Here is a 17,307-nt window from a genome sequence, read left to right on the forward strand (position 1 = left end):
ATATTTTTTCATTGTACTTTTCTTAAAAGTAATGTTACAATCTTGTCCCGTCTCGTCGAGCCAATCCCATGTATCATCTCATCTCGTGAACTGAGTGTCTCGTGACACCCCTAATAATAAGCAAATACCCCTTCAAATTAAGTTTATGGTTTGTTTTTGGCCTTTAACCCCTTAGCATTCTGGAATTTTTGGGCTAAAACACCTAAAAATGTAAGCCCGAAGCAATTGTAAATCTGTCATTGCACCATTTCAGTAGAGGCATGGCTATAGGCTCCTTTGAAGACTAACAAGCTGAATTTTTATACCCAATGTTCAGGATTCAGTGGTACTGAGACCGAGGAACAGGAGTGAGAAGAAGTGAGACAGACTTTTAGCCTATATTTTTTTTCAGACCAATATATTGTGCCTTAAAATCATTTGTTTAGTGGTATGGCCTGGATAACATAACGGGATCATAGCTTGAGGCCTTATCTAATGCCATGTCAAATTTGACAATGATACTACAAAAAGTGAAAATTTTACACTGGTTTTGCTAAAGTTAGGATCAGGTGTTACAAAGACGTTCCATTTGGACACACTTGGCCAAAGCCTTCACTAAGTCCATGCAAACAAAGTACCGTAACAAAGTTCCAACGCTTCCTGACACTGTATCTTGTCTTTCAAGACCATTTTGTCATGATTGTTTGTAAGATAAAGACAGAAAGACAGATGCAACACTGGTACACTGTTGACATTCAGGCCACTTTTTGTTGTTGTTGTCCTGTCTAGCCAATGGAGCAAATAGTATTGTTGATCTACATGCCCTTACATGCTAAACAGTTTTTCTCTGCCAGGGAAAAGTCTAAGATACTGTTACATAGATTTCATTTGCCTTTATTTGATGTTTGTTGTTTTGTAAATTTGGAGTGGCCGGACCGGAGCAGGAGGGGTAGAAGAAGAGAAAAAAAGACAGAGGGGGGAGTCTGAGGACAAGAAGGGGGACAGTACAGAGAGAGACAACAACAACAGCAACAACAATTGCAACAACAATAACAACAGAAACAAACAACAGGACTACATCAGCAAATGTCTATAACAGCCATAAAGTCTAGGCCTAGGCTACCAGCACTTATTAGTTCGCTGACGAAGCTCTTCGGATGAGGAGCGAAACGTCCGACACCTTCTTCACAGAAGTACAGATGACGTCTCAAGAAGCCTTTCCCTCGATGGTCTATAATAGAAGTAACAAAACAGCCACAGTGATAGCACTGTATTGAGACAGTTATACTTATTAGTGGTAACAGTAACAATGAAAATAATAATAATGATCGTAATAATGACGATTGATAATAACAATTACTGTGTAATCTTACTGCCGACATCACCATCAATGTAATTAAAAATAACAACATGACAATACCATGAATAAATCAGTGAGTCGGGCCGCCCACCACAGCACAGACCAGGGCAAACCATAGGCCGCAGGCCACACCCCAGGCCGCACCTAGCCCACCAGGGCACGCAGTCCGTGCCGGACAACCACTCAAAAAAGGCACCCCAGCACCCCAACACAGGATTTCCCGCTGGTGATAGCGCCTACAACGCCACCCCCAAACCGCCACACCCCAATGACTGGCCACATGCCTTGAGGCAGCCTTGGCCGCCACCAAAACAGCAGGAAGCGCACCCCACACGACACACACACCAGCACAGCAGTCCAAGGAGCCACACCACAGCGACCCCAAGAGATCCGAGCCCCCCACAGAATGGAGCACGGCCGCACCCATGAAGCATGCAAGCCCAAAGCGCCAAGGAGGGACTGAGAAGCAAGCACCACGCAACAGGGCCCACGAGAGGAGTGATACCCCGGATATCAGGGATACTGTCACCACCCCACCCCCACCCATCCACCAATATGCGAGGAAGGGGTCCGCCCTGGGGTCAGACAGAACAGCACACCCCCGCCCTCTTAGTCACCGCCCACTTCGTAGGTCCTTTCCCTCAAAACCAAACCATCCAGCATTCCCTACTATTCACCCCCGCCCCAACCCTCCCTCATCTCCACTTGCCTCAACTCTAAATCTTCTCCACTTGTGTTCTCTATCCATTGCTCCATAAGTACAAGCCAATTTAGGCTTGCTGTCAGGCACACCCCCCTTCAGGCCACACACTTAACTAACTTTGTGGCTCCTCTTGGGTAAAATGTGACTCTAATTAAGCACATACAGTAACACACACGCCGGCAACAGTCTGATTTGCCGGAGCGCAAAAGAAATATCATTTTGACATTTAAAAAGCTGCGGGAAATGTGTGTTTTCAAAGTTAGTTGAATCAATCTATTTTCTTAAAGTGAAAACCAACCTTTAGAAATGACTAAGATAGCAGACATTTAAATGCATCTGCTCACGTGTCTTTCGAGTGCCACAACCAAACAGGATTAAATTAGTTCATGCAGAAGCAGATGGACGGATAGTGACGGCTACATGGAAGTCGGCGATTACAGGAATGAGTCAGCCGTGATAAAATCAAACAGGAGCATCTGTAGTTAAATACAGCGCAGCATCATCATCACCGTAACGTCGATAAGAAAGCGAGCGCGGCTCTGACAGAAACATGATAGAATTCATCCGAGTCGCGCTTGTGTTGCAAGGCATTCTCATGTTGGCATGCACACGTCGTTAGCAGCGGTGTAAACATGCACGAGGGAAGAGTTGTGTGCAAACAAACATGGCAGAAAGGCACGCCTCTCGCTTTGTGAGTGGCCTATGCATCATGGGCCGGATTAGTGTCAAGAATATCTTCCCTCTGTGGCTGACCTTGTGTTGCACTGATAGTCCATGACATAGATCACCACGTTTTCACAGGTGCGCCGCATGTGTGCACGTGTGGGAGTGAGTCGGAGGGAAGCTGACACTGCTTGTGCTTCCATTATAATAAAAATTGTGAAAACACAGGCACTTTAGTGTGGCACTTTTGTTGCTAAGTAGGCATCCCTAATACCTTAAAATCTGAAAGGATGCAGTAAACTCACTATCCATGCACCTCATTTTTTCCCATAAAAAACGCTACATTGTAAACACCAACTGGTGTTTAAATTGTGCTGGACAATTATATGATCGTGATTGGTGATCGTGATGAATTTCAGGTCCATTATGGTGACCAGATGATACAATATTTACTTGATCAAATCCGGCGGAAATGTCCATGACAACCAACAGCCAATCAGAGTCAACCTTTTCCTGCTCTACTTCCGTTTGTAAGTTGCCGGAGAAGTGAACAGAATTTAAGGGAAGCAAAATAGATGTTATCCCTCAGCTGCCAACTCTTCCGGATTGTGTGCTAGATTTCCGGAAATTGCCCTTGCCTTCGGACATCCCGACTGGCGTTAAAAATGTCCCGGACTGTGATGTTTTTGTGTGGACATAATGTACTCATATACCAACCAAACTGTGAAAAGAAGACAGACATACAACATACATATTGTGTGACTGTGTTATGTTCAGATCGTCGGCTTTGAAGAGCGCCACTGAAGCTGCACTCGAGGTGGCTACGAGCTAGCTTTTCAGCTGCATAAGAGTGTACAGAGTGCAGCTAGCATCCAGCATCAATCGCTCTCTAGCTTGATCGGCACCATCACAGGTGTGCCGATGTCATGACCTCCAAACCATATTAGCAGAAGTACAAGGACCAGTATCATGGTGAATTGCCGCATGTTGATTAATCTGTCAAAAAGAAATAGCACGCATTCTGCAGCATGTGCAGCGTTAATGTTTGCATTAAGTGCGGGGGCCGAAATGATCTTTTCTAACACATTGCCTCTGTAAAGTCCAAAGATGCCGCTAAAGCCAGAGACAGTAGTTCAGGTGAGTTCATGTTCGGCAGCTAGTGGGCCAAATCTGGCTCGCAAATAACGTCATCAGACCAGCCTGCGAATGCAGCTAAAAACTTGCTAACATTTTTTGCAACAGATTCCTCAAAACAGCATATCAATGAATTTGAATATTTTTAAAGCTAAATTATTTCAGTAGTTTAATTGAAAAACTGAAACTCTTCCACCACTTCCACACAGAGTGAAATATTAGAATGGATTTTATTTTGATGGTATTATAGTCATATATAATATATTATAGTTAACAACTAATAAAAAAAAATTTCAAAAATTGTCAAAAAGTTCAATATTGTAAAGTACCGGTTCAGGCACTATTTAAAAAATGAACTGCAAAAATATCCTGAGCCTTTCATTGGTATGTTTGTCTTAACTGAACTCATGAAATCAATTACGTACATTTTGCACCATATTCTGATTTATTGAGATGCGCCTCTATAAAAGTTCATTTTAAAACTCCCATGTGCCACCTACTGGATGGCACACACCAAATGTTGGCAGCTCTGTTATCATACCATACCACAGTTTACAATTACAATTTAAGAAAAAGAATATAACAAATAGAATTTGTTTTTTTTTTAAACTGGGGACCCATTGAATTTCCCAGGGACCCACTCAAATCACCACCTGTGAGTCCCATGATGACCATACCCTGCTTTTGCTCATTAGGGTCATGGGTGAATTGGAGCCAATCCCAGCTAACTTTTAGGTGCGAGGTGGGGTACACCCTGGACTGGTCGCCATTCAATCACTGGGCACATTTTGGCAAATACCCATTCACACTCACACCTACGGAAAATTTTTGGGGGCATATGGGAAGAAGCTGAAGTACCTGGAGAAAACCCACGCATTCGCAAGATGAACATGCAAATTCTACAGAGGGATGTTACAAGAAAGATTGCAACCCAAATAAGCAACACAGTAGGGATGTATGTAGTTTTTCATCCTTTACAATATATACATGACATACACTTTTTGCTTTGTCCACTCTGTAATGGAAGTCACACACACATTGTCTCCACACCTCTCTTGCACACTCGACTCAAATGTCCTCTCCCCATCTGTCCCGTGTATCTCTCCTTCCTTCCTTCTTGACTCGCCACCAAGTCCACATAACGCGAGTGACCACACACATACACCCCTCCTCCGCACACGTCTCCTTCTCACCGTCCAGACTGTGCCTGTGTATTCATTCTCTGCATACTGTCACACACAAGCATTTGTAATCGCCAAAGAGAAGAGGGCAAAAAACAAGAGATAGAAAATCTCACATTTCAGCAACCATTTTTATTACCGTGTATCTTGTCAAGGGACAATATTATCGAAAGTAAACTTGAGATATACGTTAGACTAGTCCGTGTACAACAGGAATGTCTTAAATGTGGCACAGCTCGTAGCATATTCTAAAAATATAATTTAACAAGAAAACTTAAAAATGTCAAATGTATAAATCATCAGTAATTTCACAAAAATAGTCAAAATATTGAGATAAACGGTTGTAATCTAAACGTCATCATAATTGTAAGAGAACAACATCGTCATATTATGAGGAAAAATAACATCATTTTAGTAGCATAATGGTAAAGTAGTGGTAAAGTTGTAATTTTTGGAAAAAAGAACAAAGGCAAAATATGGGATATAGAGTCATAATTATGAGAATAAAATTTACAAGAAGACAGTTGAAATAGTCTTCAACCCAACAGCTGTAGAAATTGAAAAAGCAGCAGTAATTTTATGAGAATAAGTGAAAATATTGAGAGAAAATTCTTATTCTAACGAGAAAAAAAGTTGCAAGAATAACCTCTTTAAAACATTATGAAGGAAATAATAATAATAACAGAGTTGAAATATTAAAGAAAAAATACACAGTTTTTTATCATTTGTAATATTATGAAAAACAAAACAAAGTTGTCATTTTTGGAAAATTAGGTTGGGAAAAACATTATAATATTATGGGAATAAAGTCAAAATATTACAAAAAGAAATTTTACAAAAATGGTTTAAGAAGAAAAGTTCACATAAAAAACAACAACAGCAAAAATGGGAAAAAAAGAGCCAAGACCAAAGTTCCGACTCCATCCAACTACATTTTCCCTACAGTTGTCCCTCATTTATTGTGGTAATAAATTTGTTAAGACAGTGATGGTAAATAGATGATAAATTTCTGCGAAATACGATTCAATATTAATAAATTGAATATTTTCATAGTTAGAGCGTGGAAAACCTGTTCCTGACCTTCTAAAAACGTTTTTTAAAATTACAGTATTAGAGCCCTGTAGACATTAAAGGAAAACTACACTTTTGGGGGGAAATTTTGCCCATTATTCACAATCCTTATGTGAAACGTGAACACATATTTCTTTCCTTTTTCTGTGCGTTCCAACAAAAGAAAAGTTAGTGAGAGCGAGCTAACAACGTCATGGAAGGTACCTATTTTTGACGTTAAAGCCCTAATAAAACTGGGTCGATATCAACAAAAACTAACAATACTGGCACACTGATACAACAAGCAGTTGATTCCATACTCCGCCCCACCACGTCTATCCAGCAGCTACCAAACAGAGCCCACGTGATCACAACAACTGCGTTTGCTAGCGTGCTAACAAAATAGCAAGAAATAGAAATGATGTCGGTGTGGCAGTAAAAGGACGTTGTCGCTGAGTGCAATACTTGTCATGCACAAGTTTCCTGTGGTGGCACAGAACTGGGGGAAGTTTAATGATGAACTTCATCGTGTTGGTGGTGAGTAATGTTCGGTGTAAACGCTTCATTGAGCACCTTGAACCTTGCTATACAGTATTATGCCCAGCTGCCACTACATTGTGGATAAAACTATACCCCACATGCATACCTACTGTTGCTGACTATTGTTCTCTGAGCAATATCACATGATCAAGCTTTTTCCAATATTCCATACTACTGAATAAATAATAAAAAATATAAGTACAATTTGTGTTGATATCGGATAAATGTCAGTATCGGCCAATATTCAAGGCTGCAATATCGGCATCAGATTGGAAATGAAAAAGTTATATTGGGAAACCCCTACTTTTGGTGCAAGAAATCGATACAAGATGTACACTGACTAAAGTACAGTATATCCAAGTTTACTTTGTATTGTCCTGAGAGAAGATAAAAGAATACGCAGAATGAAGAAAAATAAACATGCTTGTTGAAATGTGAGGTTGTACTCATCTTTGTGAGATACTGTAAGAAGGGAAGTTTTAGGCATCAGTTTGAGGAGGACATTGAGGTGAGATGAGGTGAGATCTAAAGATGTTATTCAGTGTGTATACAGAAAGCAAGAGATGAGTGAGAGGCTGAGCAGTACTGAGAGAGAAAAAGCGAGAGGGGTGTGAAGGAGACTTCCTTTTGTTTGTTTTGTTCCCTCAGATTTCTAGTGCTGTACTGTATATGTGAAGGCGAGATGGGCGATTACGAGGGAGATGGAGAGGCGCGAGGAGACAGCTGCTGTGCATTGTCAGGCTGAGCGCACACAGAGGGAGACAGACAGAAAGAGAGAGAGAGAGAGGATCCCCCATTTTAGCTCAACAATATTACAGCAGTGCAGAGATATCTATAACAATGGCAGCCGGCCATTGTTTTTTTTGTTGTTGTTGTTATTGTGCTATTGATCCTCGTGGCAACCTAATACACACACAGTCAATCTAATTGTTGTTTTAAGCTCTCGTTAGACTGGCTGTTTTCCCCCACATGATCAGTGAGTCATATAGTTTGACTAAATGTCATGATTACAGCAAATTAGAGAGTTGAAACTGGACTTTGGCTGCAATATCGACAGTGTAAATAATGCCTTTCCTCTTTATTTAGTCATCCATTGCCTCCAGGCATACTGACTTACCAACCGGATCTAAGACACTGCACCGAAGAGAGAGCGGGATGGAGCGACAGATGAAGAGAGAGAGAGAGAGAGAGAGAGAGAGAGACAGATGAGAGAGAGAGCGAGGGAGGACGAGTGGCCGGGTAAGCACAGGAGAGAAAGAGAGCGCACAGGAGAGCAGGAAAAAAAAACAGCGGAAAGGAAGAGAGTCGCAGGAGGAAGAGGGAGAATGCACGGCGTCTGGCTAACTCTTCCATGCTTGTATCCAGGGCCTTTGTGAATACACCATGGGATGCATCGGCTCCAGGAGACTGAGTAAGCCCCACTTCTCTCGCTCGCTCATTGCGGAAAAAAAGTAGGGGGGGGTTGGGGTAAGGAAGGAGGAGGATGGAGCTGGGAGGTTGTGTTGGTGGGGTGTCCTGCAGAAGTGATGCTGTGTATTATTGCAGGGAGCAGGCTTTATGTTTATGCATGCATGAGATGTTGTGGTTCTTGCTCTGTGCAGTGTTTAAGAACGCTATGGACGTTGTCACAGAGGCTATTTCATACAGTATGCAGGCAAGATGTCAGAGACGATATGTGTTAAAATGTGTGTGTGTGTGTGTGTGTGTGAGAGTGTACATCACCCCCCCACCACCTCTGTGCTCCCCTCCTCCCATCCCTTGATTTATGATGCTGTTTGGCAGTATGTATATGTGTGCGAGTAGGAGGCAGAGCGGGATGGAGAAGGGAGAGGCGGGAGCTTATTTATAGGGCGACATGGCTTGGAGGAAGAGAGACGGGGCGGAAAAAAAAGAGAAAAGTGATAATGCCATTGTCGGAGGCGTTTGCAGTTTGTTATTATTTGCACGAATAATAGGGATAAGGCCGGGATAATCAGACAAGCAGCAGAGGAAGAATCTTTGCGCTGGCAGGCAAGGAGGGAGAGAGATGGTCGGATGGCAATGAAGAGAGGGAGGGGCGAATACATGCAGGCGAGGGTGTGTGGGATTGATGGGAGTCTTCAGGTGAGAGCCCTCCAGAATAAAAACACACGTAGCAGGTTTAGACAATCGGCATCAGGGCTGCAGCACAGCTGGGGCAGGCTGGTTAGGGTGGAATATTGCTTTTTACAGCAAACAATGAGGACTGAATCACACTCACAGGTAAAAATAAACACACTTCCTTTCGGTGTTAAATATTCATGAGCCACTTAGCACGAGGAAGCTCTTATACTTATTTATGGCCAAGAAGCGTCCGCCTGAACTCCACAATTAAATGTCACCATGAACACGGCCCACCCTTTGCAGGGTCAAGCATGTCAAAAGCAGGTAAAAGGGCTTCTAGTGTCTCTCTGAGACACTAGAAGCCCTCTTTCTCCAACTTGAGGTAAATTCTTGATGAGGACTGATTTAAAAAATACACAACTAGCGCAAATCTTAAGAAAAAACCTCACCGCAACTTATTGTAGCAGGAGCAGTTCAACCAGATTAGCGTGTTTGGCACGTTGTAGAGCAAGCGTAACAGTACAAGGTTGGTGTCGAGACGAGAGCCAAGCAACTCCAGTTTGGAGGAAAATCTTGTAATAGGAATAAACAACAGGGGATTTGGAGGGTGCCATTGTTATCAGATCGTTGGCTCCACATGCTGATCCTCATTTTTAACACAAATGATCAAAGAAGCCAAATAATCCAAAACGACAGCCCGGCTAATATCATTGCCACATTTGAAATAGGGGGTAAGTGATGATGGTTCCACAGGCTTAACATATTTTTTTGGGATTATATAAGCTTTATATAGGTTAATAATAGGTTAAAACATAGATGATGAATCCAAAGGAGCTTTACAATGGAGACAATAGCAGCTGGAATGTCTGCATCTGATGTGACATCTGATGTAAACAATAGAATCAGTAGCAGCAGCAGCACGGCTAATGTGAGGGCACGGTAGTGTTTATCCTAGGTGAGAATAGCTTTAGTGTGCACTATTGATCAGGCTTCTCAGCTGCAGTCCAAGCTGCCAAGCAATGATCAACAGGAGGGAAGCTCCTGCACAAGAGTACCTTGCATGGTTCTGTCGATAACTGTGTCGCTATTTCAGAATGTGCTGAGCACCAATTCAATGGTATCAGAAGCTTATTTCACAAAGAAATACCACAAAATTGCTTAGAGTTGATGTGGCATTTATTCGCCTGTGCCTTTTTATACAGAACCCAATGAAGCAGGATATTGCTGTGTGTGCTGTGACACATCAACATGGCATCCAGCAATAAGACAATCGCACAACAACATTGTGTGATGTATTAAAAACTGCGACAATTGCTTTCAACGCAACAGGACAGGAGAATTGCCTCAGGTGATAAACTTCCCAGTGTTGAAAACCCTTACACACAAGCTTCCTCCCACGTCTATTCCGGCTCTAATGCTACCTCAAAAGGTGCAAAATGGCAAGATCAATTTAAAATAAAAAAAAAAAACAGAATAAAGCCGTCTTGAAATGGAGTGTAATTGAGGCAAGTATTCGTAATTTCTTCCCAAAATCATTACACACAGGAAGCCTATTGCGTCTGTTATGACACTGATAGTACCTCGGTAGGTGAAAAGCAGCATACACTTGCACCCATTTTGTCTCTGCATTGTCCCACAATTTACAGTGGCAGTGTGTCATTTACACACCTGAAAAGCATGAAGACTAGTTTGCACACTGTTTGCATTCTGATTACGCAAAATTGACTTATGTGAACACAATTCGTCACCGAAAATGGTGCACACTGGCATGAAATAACCACGCGAGATCACGACTTACTTACACCTTGTCAAGTACTGTTTACGTCTAATGCACGACAACATTATGCGCAACATGCATTGTCACCACCACTTCCCGCATCCATGAAGGAGTTGTGGCATTATTTGGTCCCGCTGTGTTTCGCGTGAGGCCACACAACAGCAGGCATCACCCCGATAGCTTCATGAATTCCTCTATTTGCTAGGGACCTACAAGATATTTAACTCCAGAGAAGAAGCTTGTGCAAAAAAGAACGGTAAGTCTATATTTTTACGCAGCTGCAGCTCGACAGTGTGCAAAGAGCAGGAATGAGGGAATAAACTGGAAAAAAAAGGGGCCCGGACAGTGTGGGAATTGCTTACTAGAAGACATCGCTTTTGGGCATTATGATCACTTATAAACAGAAATGCACAAGGAAGATCCAAGAGGATACAGAATTACTTGAGAATTCACTCCAACTTGCTTCAAGAGGTGGTGGAAAAGTTAACCCGTTCATGTGAATGAGACACACAGAGGCACTCTTTGATACGCACCACCCGCATTGTTTGCACGTACAGTAGGTTGCGGTGTGTTCACGTTGCATTCACGACTAGTTCACCGAAATTATGTTTGCCACAAATTTAGAACATGTCAAGATTTTCTTTGAGCACTGGTACACATACTTTACAGCTTTTTAAGACCAATTTGTTCATTGGCACGCAAAATTGGGTACCACTGCGAGGACAAAGTGCGTACAAGTGTAAACGAGGATAAAAACTGTCAGATTAAAAGGAGCTTGTTTTAGCAATATCCTCCCAAAGTCATGCCATGGTACAATACAACTGTGACAAGCAGTAATAGTGAATAGTGTCATGTTGCCACACCAAAGTAGAGAAAGTGGAATTTTAGTTTTGTACTGTATTCCAGTTGAATACAATGAATAGTGCATCCATCCATCCATTTTCTGTACCACTTGTCCTCAGTAGCGTTGCGGGTATGCTGGAGCCTATCCCAGGTGTCTTTGGGCGAGAGTGCCATGCAATGTGGCTGATAAAAACCCATAACACCGAAAATACCACTTCATTGTAATTAAATTGACCAGCAATCCATTGTTGCATTGATTAACTGATTGTTTTAAACTAAGAATTATATTGACTCCTCGGCCCCTTTTAAAAGCTATTTAGCCTGCGCCTCCTCAGCCCCACTGGGTCATGTGACAGGGATGCGCAGGGCATCCATCACCCCTTCAGACAGCAAAGGCCTTGAGAAGAACAAGTCGATGTGTGGCGCAAATTCTGTTTTACCTCATCAGCAGGGGAAAGGCACAAGAAAATATCTGTTGACAAAATGTGTGAAAATAACTGTACTTTGTGTCTATGAATCAGCTTTTTCCGAGGACATAGCATTATTCATGCTTCATTGAGAGCAAAAGTACCAATGCAATTATTAGTAATGGTACTCATATTGTTCCAGCACCACTGTGAAGCACACATTAGATGCTTTGCCGTTGATATTATCAGCAGTATCTGTGCTAGAGACCACACATCCGAAGCATTTTCCCATATCCAGTTACCAGGTCACATGATACCTGGGAGTGCTAGAAACATAAATCATTGCATAAATCAGGGCATTGTTTGTGCTGTGAATCTAACTGCTTTGGCTCAGGTAAGCAGCACGGAAATAATAGAACAGAATGTGGGGCATTGTGATAACTCACCTTTATCTGTAGACTTTGTGTTTATTTTGACACGGTATAATAAATGTCAGTTCGACACTAACACTTTTTCATACAGTTCATCACACACTAACGATTCAGTGTAGTCTGCATTTGTGCATGGAGCCATTTGCATTCACGTATACAGTGGAACCGTAAAAGTCAAACACAATCCGAGTTATTTGTATTTACAACCATTTTTCTGGAAAAAGAAGTCAAACTGTCGCCATCATAAAACCTTTATTAACTGTACAGGCAATGTTTTAAGTACCATTATAACTTTCTTAACTGTCACTCAAGTGTAAAAAGAAGCTGACTGCTGTCTAAGAGCTATGTAAAAGGAAATTACATAATTCTATTCACCCTGTTCACCACAGGCAATGAGGCATAGCATTTAAGTATCTTGCTGAGAATCAAAGTCTTGCTTTAAACATTCTCATTTGTAATACAAATTTTTTACAAATTTTTTACTTTTTACAAATGCGTTTGTAAAAAGAACTGTGAATTTCTCTTTGCAATTAATACAGTCTCTATGTGTCTCTACCTAAATATATACCGTATTACTCACCATTACCTCTGATGACACGTGACATGGTGATGAGCATGCAGAGGGAGGATTACAGTGTGTGCTTGGGAGGTCAGTCTCCTTATATTAGGACCAAACACAGCTGACACTTTGCAGTGTACATCATGCAAGCCAAGACAGACACGTGTTCCACTTTCTTCCCTACGCCACCGCTACGTTGCAACGTGTTACATTTTCAGTGGTACCTGTTCAGAAAGCCAAAGAAAAGGCAGAGCACTTCCTTCTGATGCTCACTGTCTTGTGTGATATGGAGATGTTTTTGAGCCGCATTAAAGGTGTATTTTTTCATGAAATTTCTGATAACTTTCCATATTGTGCGACCTTTAGAGCATTCAAACTTTGAGGTGACTGTTTATATTAATAATTTTCTTTAATTGCCCTTAGTTTGTCCATAGTGGTTTTACATTACATAATGTCTACTCCTGAACTACTGCACATACAAGGGTGAAAATTAGCCTGCACTATTATTTTTCTGACAAATACACCACAATGTGGTGCTGTTATTACACCCCAAAGTCTGAACCCAAACGTCAGAATGACTTGAAATTTCTCACAGAGCTCAATGTGCTCTTCAAAACCCACTGTAACTTTAGGGTGTTTAGCCAAATCACCACAAAATTTGGTACACACCTTTAAGGGACTGACAAACACGTGTGTCAAATTTCACCAAGATTGAAAAACATGGCCATCATCAAGCAAAAGATCTTTGCAGGGACACGGGTGGGAATTAGAAAGTAATTGTTCATAAATCATCACCCATTTCTCCAATGATTATAAAACTTTGAGGATATCAACATGACATACAGTATATGCTAGCATGTATTCAAATACATTTTGAGCACAACACATAAATGTCATTTATAGTAATAAATGTATGCATGTTCTTGCATATGCAAAGGTTTTTTTCCTCATAGAGTTGTATTCTAGCAGTTATCAGGCTGTGAGTGTAGCATAGACGCTGTTTTCCATGTCAAACTGCCCCATCACTTTCTTTCCGTAACTGCATTACAGAGAGGAATTCCCTACCACTCACACTAAAAAGAACACAACACACCTACTGCTGTGTGACTGTACACACACTCAGTCAACAATCCAATAGAGTGATGCATTCTCCACAACCCCTCTCCTTCTGTTAAATGGCAAATCTGGCAAACTGAGGCGCAGGCCCGACTGAATAGCTTGTGTCCAATTTGGCAGAGCCTTGCACACATCAACACATTCAAGGTGAATGTGTCATTGATGTAACGCTGAGACACAGTGAGGCCTAATGACCCTTATCTGCACATATATGCTCATACATCAGGACTTCAATGACTGCATGTGTAACATCGGGACCTCACCTGCAGATTTATTTGGATGCCAGGTCACGGGAGTTAATGTTAAATGTAAATGGGTTTGTATGTGAGCTAGCCCTACTTATCATTGAGAGCTTTTATGTGAAAGTGGCAAATCAGAGTGAAGATTGCCTGTGTGTGGGCACACGATGACAGGTGTTTTTGTAAACAATGTGACTCAGCCACTGAGTGAATTATGAAAATGAAACATAATGCTGTGAAAGAGAGAGTTTCATCGCTCGAATCTGATCTGCGTGAGTATCCATGGAGTGAAATAAGGGGCAGCGTGGTTGTTGTGTGTTTATGAATTCATGTGCAACTGCACATGCACTCCGCATTAGTGTGTGACCAGTGCTAATTGCGTCTTTGTTATCTGCAGCTGTTCAGCAAGCAAGAAAATAAAGATGGCACGCATATTAGGTGATATCAGCCTCACACATAACAGTCCTCTTGTGCAGCTTTTCGTCCTTTTAACAGAATTGGATGACATTGCTATATCAGGTCTAAATGTTCATTATAAATTTAGCAGCCCATTAGGATGTTTATGGCCGTTATCAGGTTTATGACGTTTGGCTGAATCTTTCTGTGCCAAGACGTTACTTTTACGCAGGTTTTTGGTTACCACACTAAGTGCAAATTGACGGCTGTGACATATTTACCTTCCAGCAGTGATGGCTATCAGTGCAGTATGGAGTATGGAGCCTGTGTATAGCTTCAGCCTCCCTTCTCACCAAGTTAATGACTCGCGCTGTGTTTTTACATCTCATATCCCTCCCCTGCAATTTTGTGTGTGTCCAAAGGCACATTTAGTTTCCCCGACGCCAAACTTCCCCAACCGTTTGAGAGCTAGTCCTCAGCTGTGTTGCCGCTGTACTCTACAGCTCACTAACCCAGCATCTGCACATGTCGCTGTAAGAGGGCTGCTATCCAAGCCATTACCCCTTTCGTGGCAACCAGCTTCACTGCAGCTGTCATGATAAACAAGCACCAAGCCCCCTGGTTCCTCACCGGTATGGTTGCAGGGCACCGGGAGTCAAAAAAAGACAGATGACAGTCAAGTGCTTCCCACTTGAGCGAGAGCTGTCAAGTCGCTCCAGCCAAAGCAAGAGTTGACAGCGCGGGCGCTGCCGATGTTTGGTCATTCATTACACACGGTTGAGCTGATCCCTCTTTTTTCCCCCCAGTGCTCCTCCATCTCCCCACCCTAACTCGTGCTCCTTCTCGGCTGTGCTAAACCCTGCTCTCCCCCATGACTGCAGGGGGGTGTCCAGCGCTGCATAGTTGCATGTGGAGGGGAGGAGAGAAAGAGAGCGCCAAGGGAGAAAAAGCTGGCTCAGTGCGCTGGTCGTGTGCACTGTTGTTGTTGTTGTTGCTTTTTTTTCCTCAAGGAGGTATCCTGCCTGCCTTCTCAGGAGCAGAATTACGCATTGGCTTACTGTGTCACTGCTGAGCATCACCTAACAGGGTGCATAGACACACGAGCGTGCCATAGCCTGAGAAACCAAAGAGATGCTGGCTAATGACTACTGACCCATCATCTGTGGAGACATTCACAGCCTGTAGCCTAAACAAGTCATACTAATCACAGACAGAGACATCCAAATCCTTGTGGATCACTTCACAAACATGCATTGATGTCCATTCCATATTATATAGATAGAAATATACACTGTACTTAATGTGTCTGGTTTACATAAACTGGAGAACTGCAGGCTATAGAAGTTTGCAGCCACATTGTGATTTATGTAGAGGAAGAATGACTGCTAATCTACTAATTGGACAAACAAGGCTGCAGGATAGCAAGCTGAGAAATGGAGAAAAGAGAAAGAGAGCCAAACAGTGTCAGAAGAAACTGTGCATTGTGTGCATTGTGCTGCAGGCCAACTATAGTATGTGGGTATGCATATATGTTCATGTTAAGTTTGCAGGGCATGTTTAAGGAATCTGGGACACCCCCCTCTGCCGCCCCAGTCCCAAAAATTGTGTCGCTGGCATAAGGCCCCATCTCACATCACACTTAACAGCACCCAAAATGAGCCACGCCTGACTAATCCGGCTGGGGTCACACACAGTTCAGCTGTAATAGTAAAATTTGCAAACGTCTCAGACAGTCCACTGCTTGGGGAAGATCATCAGCGGATCCTTTTGTTGTTTGTGCTGAGAGTCGTCCTTTCTTTAATAAGGACACATTGTTGACATTGTTTTCTCAAACATAAAAAGTAACTGCAAACTGCATTCATATGCAAACTTGTACGGCTTAAAGGTGTATTTTACACCACGAAATACATCATAAAACACCTATCTATCATTTTCTCAACCAGTTATCCTATTCAGGGTCATAGTTGATTGTGGGCAGGAGGCAGGGGTACACTCAATCCCTCATGGGCAACACAAATCAATCAAATTAACTTAGTGTTTTGATCCCAGTATAAGACAAACCTGAATATAAGACGGCCCCTTCTTCTGCTGGCTCCCAACAAAAGTGGTTGCATCTTTTCCCTCTCCCTTATCTTCCCTGCTTTGCTTCTCATGTCTCGTTTAGTCCTGTCTCCCTACTTTTAGGAGCCTCTCCAAATCTAAATTATGGAATTCATTAACTGGTCTCTCCACACACCTCCACCCCCCCTTTCCCCCCTGCCCTGGTGCAAGTCTTCAAGTTTTTATGTTGTAAAGTGTGCTTATTTGTACCTATGTTGCCAAGGTTTTTTTTTTGCCAGTCCCACACTGTACTCCCTCATAGTTTGGAGTTGCTTTTTTTCTCCTCCTCTCTCCTCTTGGTCTCCCCTGTCCTCTTCCCCTTTTTTCGCCCAGTTATCTTGTCCTGTCCACCTCCATATTGTATGGTATATTGTATATGTACGAATAAGAAATTGCACAATTTCACTTGTACCTCTGTATAAGTGACAAGTAAAGGCCATTCTCTCTCTCTCTCGCTCCCCTCTTTTTCAAGACACGTGTTTAGAAAAAACATTTATTAAGACAAACTCAAACACAAAGGTTTCATCACCACTGTCAAAAAATGTACATCATAACACCAGCTCTGTTGTTTGCTAACTTGCCCTAACTTTTGAAACATTTGTTTCCAGCACGTCTCTGTGTCACGGTTGTATTTCTCCAGGTTACTGCTGTGTGTGAGTGACAGCAAGAAAATCTCTGTTTGCTTGTATAAACCTCTAGAGCCCAAAAATGTTTTATATTCGGGGCAATATGGTAATTAGAAAGTTT

The 17,307-nt window shown here is 42.2% G+C and overlaps 1 protein-coding gene across 11 annotated transcripts in view; it reads left to right on the forward strand.

Moving 5' to 3' along the window:
- Positions 1-7,380: 7,380 nt before the first annotated feature.
- fam131bb (family with sequence similarity 131 member Bb) overlaps positions 7,381-17,307 on the forward strand; it is a 31,970-nt gene continuing 22,043 nt past the window's right edge. For 4 of the 11 annotated variants that reach the window (XM_054781688.1, XM_054781681.1, XM_054781683.1 and 1 more), the window contains exon 1: positions 7,796-8,021. In XM_054781688.1, coding sequence (XP_054637663.1) covers positions 7,994-8,021 — 28 coding nt within the window. In that variant the 5' untranslated portion in view covers positions 7,796-7,993. Of the gene's footprint in view, positions 7,587-7,696; positions 8,022-17,307 lie in introns of those variants that run through there. The other 7 variants (XM_054781682.1, XM_054781687.1, XM_054781690.1 and 4 more) reach the window with 5 other exon arrangements.

The sequence above is a fragment of the Dunckerocampus dactyliophorus genome, chromosome 7 (assembly GCF_027744805.1).
Source record: "Dunckerocampus dactyliophorus isolate RoL2022-P2 chromosome 7, RoL_Ddac_1.1, whole genome shotgun sequence".
In the NCBI taxonomy this organism is placed as follows: Eukaryota; Metazoa; Chordata; class Actinopteri; order Syngnathiformes; family Syngnathidae; genus Dunckerocampus; species Dunckerocampus dactyliophorus.